Genomic DNA, 18,401 nt, shown 5'->3' on the forward strand with positions numbered 1-18,401 from the left:
CTGGAACATAAGTTCCCTGAAAACAAAAACCATGCCTGTGTTCTCACGTCCAGCATAAGCACTGGCCCAGGGCTGCTGCTCAACACACATTTGTTAAGTGAATAAATGAGGGACAGAATGTATGAGAAAATTAATGTATGTCATTTGTTGTTGGGATTATTATATTTTTCTCATTAGCAAGCATGCTCTCAGATAAGTTACAGAATTTTTCCAAAGTTCAGTCTTGCGTCGTTTCAATCTGTAAAAGAGGAATGACATCTGCCTTGTCTATTTCACAAAGTTGATATGATCAAATTAGATGATATGAACACATAAGAGTGTATTGATATGTACATAGCACTATAAAATGTAAAGGACACATCAGGTAAAGGAAGAACAAGGCTGGATGAAAGTAAAGGAAGGGCAGGTGATTTAAGCCCTGGAGGAGTTTTATTTTTGTTGTTCTTTACGAAGACTAAAGGCCGCATCAGTCACCTCCAACCACCATCACAATGATGGCACCTAAACCCATTGAGCAGTCACTACACCCACTGGGTACTCTTCTATCTAATGCTTGTGAACATCCCACATGGTAGGGACTATTGCTTTCCCCATTGTACAGACGAGGAAAGAAGCAGCTGAGAATGCTTAAGTAACTTGCCCACGATGATACAGTAAGTGGAAGAGCTGGGGTTCAAACCTAGGCAACTTGACTCCTCAAGTCTTAATTCTTTCCTGAGTCAACTAGTGTGATTTCAGCGGGCAGCTTGACCACCGTGTTTCTACATAGTAGAGGCCATGCTTAACGCCAGCACAGAGCTGTCTGCACCCAGAAACCTGTCTGCTATTTGGGGAGGAGGAAATGGGAAGCCTCCTCATGTGTTCATCCACATACCTGGATCTACTGTTGCTGGAAACAGTGAGACAAAGTCAGGAGTAGCTCCAGACAATGTTTATCTGGGTTTGTATATGTGAGCACATTTTTATTCTGTATAAAAATGAATATGACACTGCACATGCTGTAAAAACCTAAAATGCCTTTAGTATCCATATTTCTCTTTGGAAGAGAGAAAAGAAGAAGAAGAAAAGAAAACCTTCTTTGCTAGAAGGAAAGCTATATTCCATTCGAACTTGCTTGATGATACTTGATAAGTCATTCAACGGCCCTTCCTTATGCCTACTAAAATGACTCTAAGCATCCAATTTATGATACTTATATTGCTTATAAGAGGCAATTTGTTTACAAGGACTGTTGCTGAGAAGACACATATGCATTAATTCCCTTAGTTTGGGAATTCCTTCTCATTAACTGCCGAGCCTGACAGACTTTCCAAATATGGAAAGGCCATAACTCTCATTTTTAAAGCCATTGCCTGTTGGAGTTAACGAGAAAGAAATGACACATAGCTCAAATAATTATGGCTTTTAGCATTTATGGAGCCAGTTTTGCCTGGATACCCCTGGGCTTTCAACTTAGTGTTCCACTGCCTGGCTTGATTCTGCACAAAATTAAACACAGTCCCTGCAGATGCCTTGGTGTGCTGTATGGCAAGAGGAATTTGAGGGAACGTGGCCTGAAGAAAACTGGTATGCAGTAGAGGCTAATTTTTATGCTTTGTAGAGTTGGTGGTAGAAAGAAGAATTCATCTATTGCAAGGTCCATCTATAAACATCTATTTCAGAAGGCTAAACACAGCCAGCCCCTGCCTTGGGTATCTGGTCAAGATTTGGGAAAATGAGCTTTATGATTTTAGAGGTGGTTTGCACTACTTAGTAAAGATAAGGACCTGGCCTGCCGTCCATGACTCTTCTACTTTAGTTGTGCTAATATAGTGTTGGATGGTAACATTCTTGTATATTAATATGTTACATGAATGAATGTGTCATTCATTTTTTATATATACAAAAAACCTCTGCTTATATATATAGAAAACCTCCGTGAATGTATATATGTATATAATCTTGGGGCTCTATCCCTCAGCCTTGGAAGGTACAGTGTTCTTATTCATTGCTTTTAGGAAGTTTATAACGGAGCACAGGAAAACAGAGGGGAAAAAAAAGGTTAACTTTTGAGTTTTAAAAGTCAGTATCATGTGGTTAGTACCAGGCTTTGAGTTTCAAAGTCGGAGTCCTGACGGATTCAGGACTTACAGTGTATGCCACAGACAAAAGAATTGGAAGAATGTGATTGGATCTAAGTTAGTCTCCTCCCCCAGCCTCTAGTAGAGACATCCAGGAATGGAAGATGAGAAAGGAGAGGCTGAGGGGATGTGTGAAAGTTAAATGCTGGTGTATGCCCCTAGAAAGGGTCCGAGACTGCCACCTCCCCAACTAGGGTCACAGGAGGGCCATGGAGGTATCAAAATCAGAGCTGAACCTGGAGGAGCCCTGAGGCCAAGCTGCAGTCACCTTCACACCTCCACTACAAAGTGCTGGCATAGACAAGGGAGATGCCTGGAGATAGATTCGTGGACATTAAGAACTCAGAGACAGATGCCAAAAGCCCGGAGCAAAGGGACCTCACAAATAACTCCAATATCCGGATCTTAGAAAAGCCCTCTGTAGCTAAAGTTCAACTCCATTGATGAGGTGGAATGAAGGACTCTAAAAAGACCAGTTAAATTTTTACAAACCACTGGAATGGAGTCTTGAAAATAATGCAAAGTTATAGAAAACTATCGCAAGTTATATTTTTTGCACTAGTGGTTTTGTGGCACCAGAGTTGTACCTGTTACAATAGATAACCATGGGAAAGACTACACTAATTATTGCTCTCAGAATCAAGCACTGTCATCATCTTGCTTACTTTCTCTCAAATTTATCGAGTGGAATAACTGACATAGCTGGAGATACCCTGCCCATTGAACGGAAGCTATTTTTTTGGTTTTAAATTCCTTTAAAAAGATAACTATTGATTTTAAAATAATACAAGAAGACAAATGTTCATATATAAGGGAATTAAAAGCAAAACCATGGAATTAGTATGACATTTAATGATTTAATGTTACACTAAAGCCTCTTTTTTGACTATTATATTTGGGAACCCAATGTCTAAAAACAATCATCTTTTAAGGACATAGGATTTTTATTCAATAGTCTTGTTCTGAAAAGAATTTAAAGAAGTTTTCTAAGAACAGTGAGGGCTTCTGATATGACATACAGATAATTTTAATTTGGGGATACGATGTTAATTAGCATAATTAATACTATAATTATATATATAGTATAATTATTATATTAATTAGTATTTCATCTAGCTAAATTCTATTAGTAAATTCACCCAAATAGTTGTTATAAAATGCTGTGCTAGATCCACCGAGTTATATACCTTAGCTTTGCTGTGAACATTCTGAGACATTTAATACTTGTTCAACGTTTGTTTTTAAATGAATGAATGAATGAACAAATGAAGGTGCTTAATAATTTAGCTCATATGCTTCCAGCTCCTGCACAGATAGAAACCAGCCACTGAGGAGGGAGGCACAAGAAGATTTAAGAGTGAAGGTAGCAAGAGAAATGTCAATCAAGATTTTAATCTCTAGAGATGAGTCAGAGAATCAAAAATTTAACAAAGAACCATATTAGCACATGATCCCATAATGGATGCTCCAGGTAGATTCAATCATAATTAATCTGCATCAAACCTCTGTTTAGAGAGCAGAAAGGTGTAAAAATGCATTTTACATTGCTTCTCACCAAAAGGGCTTCAAAAAGTCTTACAGCACCAAAGGGTTAGACGTTATTTATCCATAACATTATGAAGTGGATTTCTCAATCATGCTGGATAAATTAGGTGCCGCAATACAACATCTATATAACAATTAAAGGTCAATTCAGGATAGAGTAATAAAATGACAAGGAAAACCAATTAGTATAGTCATAAATTCTTTCTGCACGTATATTGTCAAAGCATTTGACTTACTTAAGTGTCAGTCCTTTGTCTTGATATTCTTGTTAACAAATTATATATGCTCTGATGGGCCTGGGTGCCAGGTGAGAATAAAAGACTTGGGAAATACATGGTTTATTCACTAACGGCATTTCTCAACAGCTTTTTTGGCCCTACCAAGAAAGTGACCTTTACTTAAACTATTAGCTTTGAGAAGTGACGTGTAAAGAAAAACAAAGCTTAAGGATTCTGACCTCCCCAAATGTGCACATTCACCAGAGTATGCTTTTTAGGCCCTGATATCTTTCCACAGTCAACACTGGTTGATTAGGGGCTCAAGTCAAAACTGAATTTGCTTATGGTGTGACTTGAAAGCAGTAGTAATGGAATACAATGGCTTTTTACTAAAGAAACTGTCACAAATTTATTCATTCTCTGTCATCTCAAAAGGAAAACAAATCTCTGAAAGTCAAATTGCCCCTTCACGGGATGATGGATTTCTAAATGCCAAGTTCCTTCTTTGCCTCAAAGAGGTAACTCTGATGAGTCAGTGTTCACAAAGTGGCATTTGGCAGAACAGGAATGTGGTTAGACAAATGTTCTGTGTAAGCCATAAGATATGACAGAGTGATAATTTTTATGGGCTGCCATAGGCAAGCACATTCAGATTCGCAGAACTTCCTTCTGAGTTTAAAGAATGGGTTTAGGAGCAAAGACCTTGGGGATGCTACTAACCACATGAGGATACAGAACAGTGGGGATAAAATGGTACAAAAGTTGGGACATGGAGTGTTCGGCAAGTCCAAGGCCCGATGATGCTTGGACACACACTCTACATTATGGTGCTGACATTCCTCAAGCCTTGAGCTTCATATTCCATTCATAGTATAAAGTTACATCTGTCTACAAGCTTTTTGATACCTCAATAATTCACTGTGTAGTGAGCATCCCAGTGAAAATCTCCTCTCTACACTTAGGTGCCTATTCAAATCTCTGGCTTTATTTTCCTGTTAGAATTTTATATATATCTTGATTTTCCACAGGACTGACATAAGACAATATGATCTTCATGAAACCCTCACAGGCAACTGCATTCAGCCCAGAACACCAGATAACCATCACCATTACTGAGCTCTTACTAGATATCAGTATCGTTTCAGATCTTCTTTAGATAACATGAATCATCTAATTTAATGCCCACAACTTTAGATGTAAATAAAGTTTATTATCCCCATTTCAAAGATGAGGAAAGGCTTTGAGAGGTTAAATAGTGTTGCCCAATCTCCTACAGGGGTCTTCAGGGATAGCCCTGAACACAAACTCAGGTCTCTTTCATGCCAAAACTGCTGGTTTCTTAACCACTTTGGTAGAATGATTTTCCTGACTCTAAGAAGGCCTCAATCTCTTTTTCAGAGACATCACTTCCCCTGTGTACTTCCCTTCTTTCCTTGACCTGGGTATCTCCACAAGAACATGCTATTCCCAAAGAGATCATATTGTAAACTGGTCTTTATGTTAGTGATATACTGGCAAGTGTTAAGGGTGAACACACTCAGCCGGTGGGGTGGGGGTGAGGGAGCATAAACATAACCTGAGAAAATCACATCTGATCTTTCTGCCCACAAACCCAAGCAGTCTATGGTGAACTGGCTAGAAGGGCTTACTTTATTGTCTATGCAGCTAGCACTGTCTCCATGAGAAAATGTAGCTCTACTGTGAAGTAGCATGAATGGCATGAGTACCTGTCAAGTAGAGTTTGTGTTTTCTGTGAAAGCTTACACCACCAATAAACTGGCTCAACTGCGTGTCCTCTTGTGGGATGGCAGCAAGATAATCCATGAGCAGGATGGGTCTCTGGCAAGCCTTAATCTATATCAATATAGACAACAACCAGGGAAGGTGGGATGAAGAGTGTCTAGCTCTCAGGGTTGAGAGACCTTGGAAAATTGAAATGTTCTTTAAATACTGAAGAATGTAATAGCATTTTCTGTTTGAAGGTGATTTTTAATGCACATGGATAACTTATAGAAATAAGAATTACATGGTTGTTCAGGTAAGTTTCTATAAGAATCCGTGCACATATGGCCCCAAGTTAAATTATGAAGTCTACACAGTTTATTTCATGTTTAATAATAAATATTTTTTCTTTAACAATTACTCTTCCTTCCATGACTTTTTCCCATCTTGGGTTTTTAGAACTCACTATTATCCCCTGACTGCAGAAGTTTGCTCTCTCCAAATGGTATGAGTCCCATGCCTCATCTTCAGAACTTGTCTGGCCAGGTAATTGATTCAATGATGATCTACTTGGAGCTAATATATATAATAAGTAGCTCGTTATGACTTAAGAGGCTATACTGCCCAGAAACAAAGTTTTCCTTTTAACTTGTACCTGAATCCTAGGAATAAATATTTAAAGATGTTCTTACTCTTTAGCAGAGCTCAGTCAGAGAGAGAGAGATCTGTGAAGTGGGCTGCTTTCTTCAGTCCTCAGATCAACATATCCACTGTCTGCACTATCTGCGATGCCACACTACTCAGCCTGCCTCCTTTCTGGTCGCTTCTTCCTAATGTGCCCATTCTTTTAACATTTCAAATTCTGGTTACCAACGCAGATTTCCCTTATATCATCCATATCCTTAAGCCCATCAATGCTTCCTTCTCCCATGCTTTCTTTTCCCTCATTAAAAGTTAATTTCTCACCACAGTTTCAAGAACTCTCATTAATACAACTCAATCTGTCACGTTTCTTTATCACTTCTTTCCCTCCAGTCCAGCAAATCTCAGCATGACTTTTCTCCCATTTCTCCACTTCCAAGTTGAGATGTACTTAAATGTCAAGATATTTTAAAGAGTATATTGGGAATACTTGCAAAGCAAAATACAAGTTTAGTTAGATTTGGAAAAGGAAGTAAAAGAAAGAAAAACAAACACATGACCACACATGTTCTCACAAACAGTGATGGTAAGAGCAAGAGACACAACGATGGGGGTACCATATTTACCTCCACTCAATATGGCACATCTTGCTACAGTAGAAATGGTAAGGAAGGAAAGAAAGAGGAGAAAACATACAAATAATTTGGAGCCACAGACAATTTAATAAATATGATCATAGATTTTTGTTTTACATGGAAGGAGCATGATATGAAAACACAAACACTTCTATTTCCATTTCTGAAATGTGGTAGTTTGGATAAGGAGCTTACTTGTTTTTTTTAACCCCAAATTCTCGATGATCAGCACTATCATGTGACTACGGATAAAACAGCCTGTGTTGGAGCATAGAAAAAGACTGGAGGCTGGCCTTAGACAGAACAATCCTAATGGCCATCAGACAATCCATTCCACCTCCTAGACACACTATAGAACATCAAACGTCAGAAAGAACTGTCATCAATCATTTAGATGCTTCTAGTACACTTGGATGTTCCTTGTCATATAGACAAATTATCCAGATGTCAAACTAATTTTTTCAGTTTCCAGTTGAAAGCTTTGTGTCATATAGGTCTAGTCAACATTGAATTAATTCTTTCCTTTTCCCCCAACATTAGAAGGATCACATTTCTGAAAACTCTGTTGCTACACACCATGGTCTGGAGAATGTGGTTAATCTGATATTCTAGTTAACTGAGTTATATATTCAATTATGCATCATATTGATTTTGTCTCATTGTTTTTCCTCACATCTCTGTTTATATCTTCTCTCTACTTCACAGAAAACTCCTTGAGGAAAAGGCCTAAACTGAAGCATCCTCACCATTCACGGTGTTTTTAGTATCATGGTTTACATGCGTTATTGCTAATTGATAGATGCTTTTCGAATGGGTGTATCTGATCGTCCAGATTTAATACCTGGATGACCAATATTCAAAGAGCTATACTGCAAAGATAAACACAGGAATTGTGTCCAACATGAACGTGCTTTTCTTGATTATACAGAAGATATTTTAGGTTTTGTGGTACTTCAAGGTCATCATTACAAAAATTGAAAGCTACCGAAGTATAGAATTGGGGAATCCTGTTAAATAGAGGGCTAGGTGATCAGATGGTAAATCATGTCACACTCTTGTATAACACCTTCCCATGATTTCCAGGACTCTTGGATAAAGACCACATTCCACATATGTCCCAACGTGGTTTATTCCTGGTCCATATCTTACACTTGCAGCCTCAGCTCACACATTTGTCCTATTCTCTGTAATTCAGTCACATTTTCCTGATTTTCACATCTTAAAAGGCACCATAATTCCTCCTGCTACAAGCCCTTCACCACATTATTCTATCAGAAATTCTTCAATCTGTCCTTCTCCTGCCCTAACCGGTCAATGCCTACTTATCCTTCAAGGAGGTCTTTTGAGATAGCTTCTGCCTCCCACATGAGTAATATTCCTTGGTTATGTGTCTTTATAGCCCTCAGAATAGTTATTGAAGTTTACAATTGTGCATTCATAGAGAGAGCACAAGAATAATGTTGATATTCGTCCATTATACTTGAGTCAGCATGAAAGCAGAGTCCTTACCTGATTTCTTCACCACCAGATTGCGAATGTCTAGCACAGAGCTTAGCAGAAAGGAGTTGTTCAGGAAGTATTTGTGAATGAATCAATGAATAAATATGTGATTTTTGCCTTCTGACTGCTTCATATATTTATAAATACATATACATGTCATACACACAAGTGTTTTTCATTTGGAACACTTGTGCAAAGTCACAGATGAGGCTAAGTGAGTATTTTTAAGCATATTTTAAATAGCAGTTGACTCATTAACTTGGACATTATGAAAATTAATTGGAATTCTCATTACTCTAAACCCAATACTTTATTTCCTTAATCAAAAATGTTGTCCACGGTAACAGTTAAATCCAGTACTGAGATGGAATTTGTCAGAATTTCTGTCCATGCGAAAATGACTTCATACTCCTGGTTGCAACATGAACTAATATTTACCAGGGAGAGCATTCAAAGCAACATGAAACCTTTTGGATTCAAAGAATCAATGAAAATGTCAATTACTGCTAGATGGACGGGCAGAAAAGAATATAATCTTGTCTGTACTTCTCTTGTCCTGCAAGACTTATGCTCCTGTTCCATTTTCCGAGCAATCCAGTAAAATTCAATTTACTTTTTCAATTCGTCTCCAGCCAAGCTTCCTTCTGTCAGCTACACAGACATTTCAATGCTGGTCATGCAGAGTGACAGGAGAAGGACAACAAGAGTGAAATTACCTGTGCATTTGCGATCTGTGTCTTCTTTCTTTGACCCACTAATCGTCAGCTTGCAGTTGAAGTTTTCTTCCCAGTATTCGGCAAACCACACGTTTCTTCTGTTGTTTTCAAGTGTGCGGGATGTAAAGTAGGCATCAAACCCTAAAGAGAGTTAAGTGAAAAGGTCATGGCTTGTCGGCACTGCTGGAACATTTGGCAATAAAACACCAGTGATGGTTTTTCTTTGTTTCAGCAGACTGCATGCTCTTTTGTGTCAATCAAACAATTAAAAAAATTATCAACAGAAAAAAATATTTTAATGCTGACATATGGCTAAATCTCTAGTTCAATCTGTCAGACAGATGTGTGGCCTATAAATGACATTTTCACAATGAAATCTGCATTAGAGACCTTAGGGATGACACGATGATCACAATATGTCTTGCATCTCCAGTAAGCCAGATCAGGGACAAAGCATCACCATCATCATGATCAAGATAATAATTGATAATTCCGGTGCTTACTATGGACCAGACTGTGTGCTTTACATAGATTCTTCTACTCATCTCAACTACTTATGTGGTAGTTATTATCATTCCCATTTTGCCAGTGAGAAATAGAGCCTTAGATGAAATAATAATGTGCCCAAGGTCAATCGTTACGTCATATTCTGCATCCCCTAACCATGAGCTACTGACCTGTGAATATCATTTTAAGACCTCTTTCATTTAGTAATGCTCCATTATGGAATTGGCCTTCTAGTCAAAATGGAAGTTTTCGAAGAGCCATAGGTAAACCGAGCTGAACATAAACTCAATGCTGTTCACAAACAGTGTGAGATGAACAGAGATCCAAGAGGCCAGGTCCCCAGGAAATCTCTAGCTACCTCATTAGCATGGTGCAGCATTGTTCCAATGAAGCCATAAGGTCTTGTGAGAATCAGAATCAAGGTGGACGCAGTATCACAAGACCTGGGCTTGAATCATACCAGCTCCACTAATGTCACTATGTCGTGGAAACAGGAGCAAGTACACACTTAACCTTTCTAGTCTTCCTTTCATCTATCTGTAAAAGCAAAGATGACACCACCTCCTTCCCTCACAGTGTCTTGTTTGTGGCAGTGGGAAGATTTTATAAACTTACAAACTTTAAGGTCAAGAATCATAGAAAAAGATGGACTTGCTTTCACATTAAATTATTCAAAGTTTTTCCTTAACTTTAAGGCCATTAAAAAAAAATTAGCTTCAGACCATAAACTGTGTGAGAAGAGCATGTCGGGTTAATTTTATTCACCACTACGTTCCCAGCATGGAATTCATAGTCTGACATTGTGGACATAGAGTGAGCCTACTATAAATAGAAATTTGGAAATAACAAGACAGAGTGAAAGAAAAAAAAGAAGGAAAAAGAAAGCTATAAAGCAAAGGAGACTACAAAGCATTTTAGGGAAAATAAAAATAATATTCTTCATCTCTTAGGTCATTTTCCAGGCTGTTGTCAGAACATGATAGTCCTCACCAGGTACCCAGCCAACTACCCTTTTCTAGCCACTGCCTTAACTGACTGGAGAGTATCCTGGCTGTAGCATCTGATCTCATTCTGGTATCAATATTGACTGATTAATCTGTCTGGCTGCAAGTCCTCCTCCTGCCTCACTGTTCCCCCTCATCCCTGCCTCCACATGACTGTTCAGTAGAATAATATAATATTCCTAAATAAAGGGGAAACTTTGGGGGAAAGAGAGATGAGTCCTCCATGTTTTTAAGATCACTACCTGTACACACTTGGTTAAGTACACACATAGCCATTCACACATGTTGACTAGCGATCTTTCACTTTTCTCTCTATCTTTGCCCGCAAAAAAAAAAACCCAGATCAACAGTGGTAGATTGTGACATTGGTGGCCTGTGATGGACCATGCTTCCTGGGCTTCACACCCTCGCATAGTCCCCTTTTACATATTGCGTCTTTATCCATGGGACAGTGGCAGGTACAGGGCAAGCAGAGGCTGGGAAACCCCGTGCCACTGTGGCTCGTCCTTGTGGAATTCTTATTCTTGGAATCCAGCTGCCATGTTCTGAGAGGTTTGACTGAGGGATCTGAGGTCATGTGGAAAGAGGAGCCCAGCCAGACCCAGCCTCTCAGCAAACTCTTTTTGCTCATTCCAGCCCCTCACCTGATTGCAGTAGAATCACTTAGCTGATACCAGCCCCAATTGCAGAAGTGTGGTGATTTGTCTTTTTATTTTTGCTGAGGAAGATTAGCCCTGAGCTAACATCTATTGCCAGTCTTCCTCCACTTTACATGTGGGTAGCTGCAACAGCATGGCTGATGAGTGGTGTGGGTCCACGCCTGGGATCTGAACCCACAAACCCAGGCCACCAAAGCGGAGCACATTGAAGTTCATCACTATGCCACAGGTCTGGCCCCTGATTTTTCTTTTATGCTGCTACATTTGAGGTGGTCTGCTATGAAGCCACAGACAACTGAAACACTCATTCATTATTGCAGCACCCTGAGCCCTTCTCTGTGCAACAGCCAAACAACAAGGCCCTCTTAAGGAAGTAGCATCCTCAACAGAACACAAAGGGCTTCAGAAACAAATTCTTCAGCCACATGCCACAGATCTGAACCCAGAGCCAAACTCATAGTAGAAACTACTCAAATGGCTCAATTTGTAACACAGATAAATACATTCCGCAGCTCAGAAGAAAATATATTTAGAGGAAACGTCATCATTGAGAAAGTCTGTTGCTTCCAAAAGCCTCTCTCTTCAACCTGTGTCTGCCGGGAAGGCAAAAGCATGTTGATGAAGGAAGGACTAGTTTGCAGCTGGAGAACGTGAAGGTAGGTAACTGTGGAACATTTGGAAGAGAAGAAAAGGAAGGGAAAGCAGCAGCCACTTCCTCTCCCCTCTCTTCTAAGTGAGAACCAACAGATTTGTGGAAAGAATGTAAGCACTACAGAGGCTGTCTTCGTGCACTGTGCCAGGAAGTGGACGAGGCATGGACTTTCCTAGCAAATCCTCTGACCTTTTCACTAACATATCTGGCTGCTTCCCAGCTTCCTCCTTCTTACAGTGGGGCTGCTGGCCACCCTCACCTATAGGCTGAGCGCTGTTCTCGCTTCCCAAATGCATTTATATATGACTTTCCTAGAGATCTCATATAATGCAGATTTCGATTCAGGAGGTCGGGGGTGGAACCAAAGATGCTGCATTTTTAACAAGCCCCAGGTGGTGTTCATGCCGCCCAGCCCTTAAGAAGCAGGGTTCTAAGGCAAATCCTGCATTTTTAACAAGGCCCAGAGGATACTCCTGGTGGTCATACTCTGCAAAGCGGGACTCCAGAGCAAATCCTGAACTTCGACAGGTGGGATTTCAGCCGTTCCAGCCCAACTTGCTAGGGTCTCAGTATTGTCACTCTCTCATCCTCCAATTTTTGCCTTGGTCAGATGAGAGGGTTTTCACTTTGCTTCTGTAGTTGAGACTTGCTTAGTACCCTGCTGGGTATGACAGGAGCCCTACCTTGCCATCCCATAGCCTGCAGATAGCCCGGGGCAGGCAGAGCATGCTCTATTACCTGTCCATGAATTTTCCTGGTGTGCTCACTCTATCTATGCAGCCCTGAGCATAGTTGCACTGGCCCCTTTGCAGCTTCCAAAGACTGAAGTCCTCACCTGGGTCTCCTGTTATCACTCGGGGCTCCCTACCTCAGAACTTCAACGCTGGTGCTGTGACTCAGTGTTTCTATGAAGCTAACCTGAAACAGCTCTGTGTCTTCTCTACCACTTCTGAAGCTCCACATGCCCTAAAGGGCAAACCCAGAGCCCTAGGCCAGGTACTAAGATAGCATATACTTGCTTTTGAGTGGTTTCCTAGAGACTTGAACTGCCAGCCTGTATGAGATCCGCACTCTCTTCCTGTCATTAGGGAAGCCACAGAGTGTAGTGGTGAACATAGACATGAGTTCCAATGCGTGGGCTTGAACCCAGCTTTGCCACTTTCTACCTGTATGACCTTGAGCAGGTTACTCAGCTATTCTGTGTCTCAGTTTCCTCACCTATAGAATAGGGTTAATCTTATTACCTACCTAATAGAGTTGTTGTGAGGGTTAAGCGAGTTATTATTTGTAAAGTCCTCAGCATTGTGTCTGATCAAGTAAAATATTAACAGTTGGTTGTTCAATAAACATGTTCATCCATTAAATATTTACTGAGCATTTACTCTGTGACAGGCACTATTCTCTGCACTCGAAAATTTTGGGATTAAAACCCATGTGGCCCCTCGTGGGATTTATAGCCAGGCTGGTGGGAAAGGTAGACTTAAAAAGTATCATTTAAATAAGTATAAAATTACCGCAATGATGGTTTCCGTGCAGGAAGGGTACGTGGTGCTTGGGGAGCACAGAGGGGGAGAGAACTGTCTCGGAATCAGAGGGCTTCCTGGAGGGAGTAGATACATGGATGAGAAAAGGGAAAAACAGGTTTTAATGGGGAGTGGGGGAGGGGCAGAAGTTGGACATTTTTCCAGATGGAACAGCATGTGCTGGGCCTCAGGAATAGTGAAGTCCTTCCAGCATTACCAAATATCCCAGGACCACTAGTCTTCAAAATCAACAAATATGAATGGACCATCTTCTATGTACATGTAATCTCATATTGCTACTAAAATTCTAATAAACCAGTGGCATAAACATTTATCCAATGAATGAATAGATCAATATGAATAAGTTAGTCTTCCAAGTAGTTGTCAAAAATCCTGATGTCAGGCAGATTTCTACTTGGTCCAATAAAAAGTTGCACTAATAGTTACAATTAGAAAAATAATAAGCATTTTGTATCCATTGTCTCATTGTGTAACATAAATCTTAGGAAGCAGGTACTAATCATATCCTCACTTTACAAGTAGAAACAAGGCTCAGAGAGGAATTTGGACCCACATGAGCCTGATTCTAGACCCTTGTTTTTGCCTTCCATACCATAAAGCAGTGATTCAAACATTTTGGTGGATATCACAACAATCTGGACAGATGATTGAAAAAATAGAGATGTAGCTCAGTGAGGTAAGTCAGCCCTGGATTTTGTTTTTTCCTAAGTTCCCCAGGAGATTCTCGTATCCACCAAAGATTGAGAACCACAGCTATGGAGCATTGCTGCAGCCCACTTACCACACCAGCTCTCCTCTCTCTCAACTAGAGGCCCCATCACCAAATTACTACATCAGCCATCAATTCCACTAGGCAACTCGGTGTTTCAACACGTGGAAGAGCAAAACAATTACATGGTCAGGTGTTGGAATGGGTGAGTCAATCAAAATGGTATAAAACTGGCAACAGAGGCTGACAGTGCTGGGGCAAAAGCCATTTTCAGAAAACAGAGCTCCTCTCAGACAAATCAAAGAAGCAGAAGCAGAGGTCAAATAGATGTCATTCGATTTAGTGAATCCTTGCTGATTTACTTCACCTTAGCTGAGTCAGATTTCTCTTAGGAACTAACAATTGGTGTATTTCTCTTTAGCTGGGCTGTGACAAAAGATAAACTGTCTTACAGATTCCCTCTATCCATTCTCATTCACAAAGATTAAAATTGTCCGTGAGATACTCAAGTTTTTAGAAGAGACCTTGCTGTAGCCATGTACTCACAATGCCTTGGAATGTCCTCCGCAGTCCTTTGGGTTAGGCACACACCCCAGCTCTGCTTTATTGACAGACAAGGAGCTTCTGATACGAGGTGGTCCAAAGCTTCCCCTCTGGCCGCAGTGACTGACCCATCACGCTTGGCCTGTCATTACTGTTTATGCAGCTTAGTGGTTATTGCTATCTTTTTTTAAGGAACAGGGTATTTAATATAAGATGTACAGTCACCAAGGTGCAACAGAGTCAGGAATAGAAGCCAAAATTAGAATAACTCTAATAATCTAATCTAATAATATATGTACATAGGGGTATGTGTGTGTCTGCGTGTGTCACAGAATTGAGATTTTCTTCTCATTCCTCCTAGAGCTCAGAAGAAAAGTGATCTAAACACATATCACTTTATTATTAGTTAAATTAACAATTTTTAAATGTAACCCAAGACACCAAGACTAGGCTTTCAGTTCACAGAAAACAGAATAAGAATTACCTTAAGGAGAAAGGTCATTCTTTTATGTGGAGCTGATGAAATTCCTAGTATTAATTATTCCTTTTGTTGGACAGATGATTTTAATTTCAGAAATTAATCCACAAGTGATTCTAAAGCAAATTCCCACTGAGTACATGTTGAACAATATTCCTATAATCTTGGAAGTAAATTTAGAAAAAAATCAAAATAATGAGCAGAGTTTCAGCTGGCATTAGACTACACTTCTCTGGTTCTCTCCTCTTTTGTCTGGGGTGATGCTCAAACGCCTACTGAAATTTGTGGTTGAGACAAGAGTGTGCAAATCAATAGACACATAATTCATCCCGGGAGGTATGTTTGGGAGGTGACCTTTCCAGCTGAGAAGGAAGAAAGCTCTCACAAGTGTGTGATATGAAAGGAAAGCTATCAGTGTTAAGAGGGGGTCAGAGGACACAGCTGCCTGCTCTGCTGGGGTGAAGGCAGGCTGACAGATACTAACGGAGTTTCACACAGCCTCAGAAAGTGACCAGTAGCCCTGATTGCTGCCTTATTCACATAGGTCATGTATTGCAAGTTAGAACATCTCTGTCAGCCTAAATGGCAGGGAGCACCTGAGGCTTCATTCCCTGGCCAGTAAAGGAGAGGCTCTTAGCTCTTCCTGGTCTGCCTCTGACTCAGGAAGGATGTGCTCATGATTCAGAAACACACAGCTCCTGGTACATAATAGGGATGCGATTCTAACAGAATAGATGAATGAACTGATGAATAAAAAGAAGAGGAGAAAAGACACATGGGGACAGAGAGAGAGGCAATGAGAGAAAGAGGGCGAGGGGGGAGGGGAAGAAAGTACATTGCAAACCTAGTTGAGGATCTTGAGATGATATCATCCTGGATTAGCTGCATGGTGCCTAAATCCAAATGACAAGTATCTTTATAAGGGACTCACAGAGGAGAGACACACAAGGAGAAGAGGCTATGAAGAAAGTCATGTGAAGATGGAGGCAGAGACTGAAGTGATGCAGCCACAAGCCAAGGAATGACTTGGAGCCACCAGAAGCTGGAGGAGGAAGGAAGGACCCTTCCCTTGAGCCTCCAGAGGAAGCATGGCCCTGTCAACACCTTAATTGTGGATTCCAGAGCTGTAAGAGAATATGTTTCTGTTGTTTTAAGTCACAAGTTTGTGGCTATTTGTTATGGCACCCCAGGAAACAAATACACTCATAATAAGCAAAAACCCTATTCTTGTGTGTACCTTTCTGCAGCTTCTCTGAAGAATAACATTTGTTGCTCAGCTGTTGCAAACTGAGGACTTGTGGAATACATTTGACCTATGGACTTGTCCCCGCTATTTCGCCCCAGAGTAGTTTTAAAACTATTTTAAACATCAGGAGATTTCACTTGTAAGTCCAGATTTCTGGCTTCACTTGTAAAGTTAGAAAAATCTGAGAACACAGCGTCCATTCCCAAGTGGATTCCTCTCAGGTAGGCCTGAGCTCATCTGCTCCCAGTATGTCCCCACCACCTCTGACAGTTTCAACCTGGGCCTCTTTTCTCATTTGTGAGATGTGCGTGGTTGTCATGGCAGACACTGGGCTCAGCGTCACCACCGAGACATGCATCTCTCTTCCTCTAACACCTTTGCTGCAACTTGAGTGATACGCAAACTCCACTGAAATGAGAAATACTATCTTAGGCCCTGAGGAATATATCCTTGAAAAAGCTACTAAAAGCATGGGGAAGCTGGGAAAACAGCATGGTATAAAACTGATGCAAAGAAATCATCTCTCTTCATACACACAAACTCAATCACTGAAAAGGTGTAGTGGGAGAGAAGGCCACAATTAAAATAGCTACAAAAGAAAAAAAAAAAACCTATCCAAGAACAAGTGTATCTTCCCATTGAATCAGGTTGACTTTTGTCTTTCAGTAGAATTTTAAAGCTTCCCTTATGTCTGTTGCCTTGAGGCTAATTTTTAAATTTTATGTCATCCTATTAAAAATATTAACATTTTCTTTTCCTAGAGCAAGACTAGCTGCTTTTAAAGTTCATATGGAAAAAATATAAGAATGAGGAGAACTTTGAAAAAGAAGAGCCTGTGTGCCTGAGTGTTTGGGGGTGTTGAGGCAGGAGAGTGAGGAAGAGGAGGGCAAATCCTACCAGGTGAGAGATTGGAACAACAGATTGTGAATTCTCTATGATTCAAAAAAGTAGTCCTGACACAAGAATAAGGAGATTGATGGCCCACTGGAATAGAATAGAAAGTCCAGAAACAGACCCCATTGCACATGGGAATTTCATATAATAGAGAATAAAGGTAGCATTTCAAGTCACTAGGGACATACTGCCCTTTTAATAATAAGCAAATAGCCACTGGTTGGATAATTGTTGGTTTGCAAACTTGAGAATTTCCTGGGTAAAGTCTGAAACTGCCCCCCCGAATACAGAAGGCAAAGAGAGAAGGAAGAAAGGTGCAGACCACTCAGATTGGCAGGTGACAGGTTAAATAAGCGAGGGAACTTATGAGGCTTGTCTCAGGTGTGTGCAAGAGGAGTAGATCACTGGGCCCACTCACCAGAAACTTAAAAGTTTATATAGATGCCTTAAGAGATTTCAGTCACGCATACCATCTAGATGTCCTCAACACCACCTTACCCTCTTAAAGCTACCTTGAAAATGGCCCTCACTGTGGGAACTGTGGGCAGAGCCCACATTCCAAAGACAGGGGAGTGAATGAGGAGCCTCTGATTGTGAGTCCAGCTTGAGGGTCAATCGGAGGAGGTCATGTCCTCTTGATGACCTCCTCCAATATAACCGGATAGTGATCAAATTGCATCCAGGTAAGAAATTTAACATTGTATTAACCCACAAGAACTATTGAGAAGCATTGCATGGATTTAACCATAGTAAGTGAATTTGGGGTCTCCAGTTTCCACGATAGGGTGAATTCTGCACAGTTGTAGGAACTGGGGATCCCTCACCCTTAGTTTGAGGCCACCTGCTGCAGGATGTCTGCAGTGGGTTCCAGTGCTGTGCGTGGTGGTCCCCGATACTCTCTGCAGTGGCCCTGCCTGCACTTGTGCCGTTCTGTGGATGGTCAGTCCCTTGTCTGCCTCTCTCTCAAAACTTTAAGTTCCTCATGGACAAAGACTGTTCTACTTGTCTCCGCCTTCCCAATTCAAGTTCCTGTAAACATTTATTGAAGTTGGAGATGTAAATCAGTT

The 18,401-nt window shown here is 40.6% G+C and overlaps 1 protein-coding gene across 7 annotated transcripts in view; it reads right to left on the minus strand.

The window, feature by feature from the left end:
* Window positions 1-18,401, minus strand: part of GRM7 (glutamate metabotropic receptor 7) — an 822,517-nt gene that overhangs the window by 300,875 nt on the left and 503,241 nt on the right. For all 7 annotated transcript variants that reach the window (XM_044754899.2, XM_044754898.2, XM_070492761.1 and 4 more), the window contains exon 5: window positions 9,099-9,239. In XM_044754899.2, the coding sequence (XP_044610834.1) occupies window positions 9,099-9,239 (141 nt within the window). The remainder of the gene's footprint in view (window positions 1-9,098; window positions 9,240-18,401) is intronic.

This window comes from Equus asinus, chromosome 21 (assembly GCF_041296235.1).
Source record: "Equus asinus isolate D_3611 breed Donkey chromosome 21, EquAss-T2T_v2, whole genome shotgun sequence".
Lineage (NCBI taxonomy): Eukaryota > Metazoa > Chordata > Mammalia > Perissodactyla > Equidae > Equus > Equus asinus.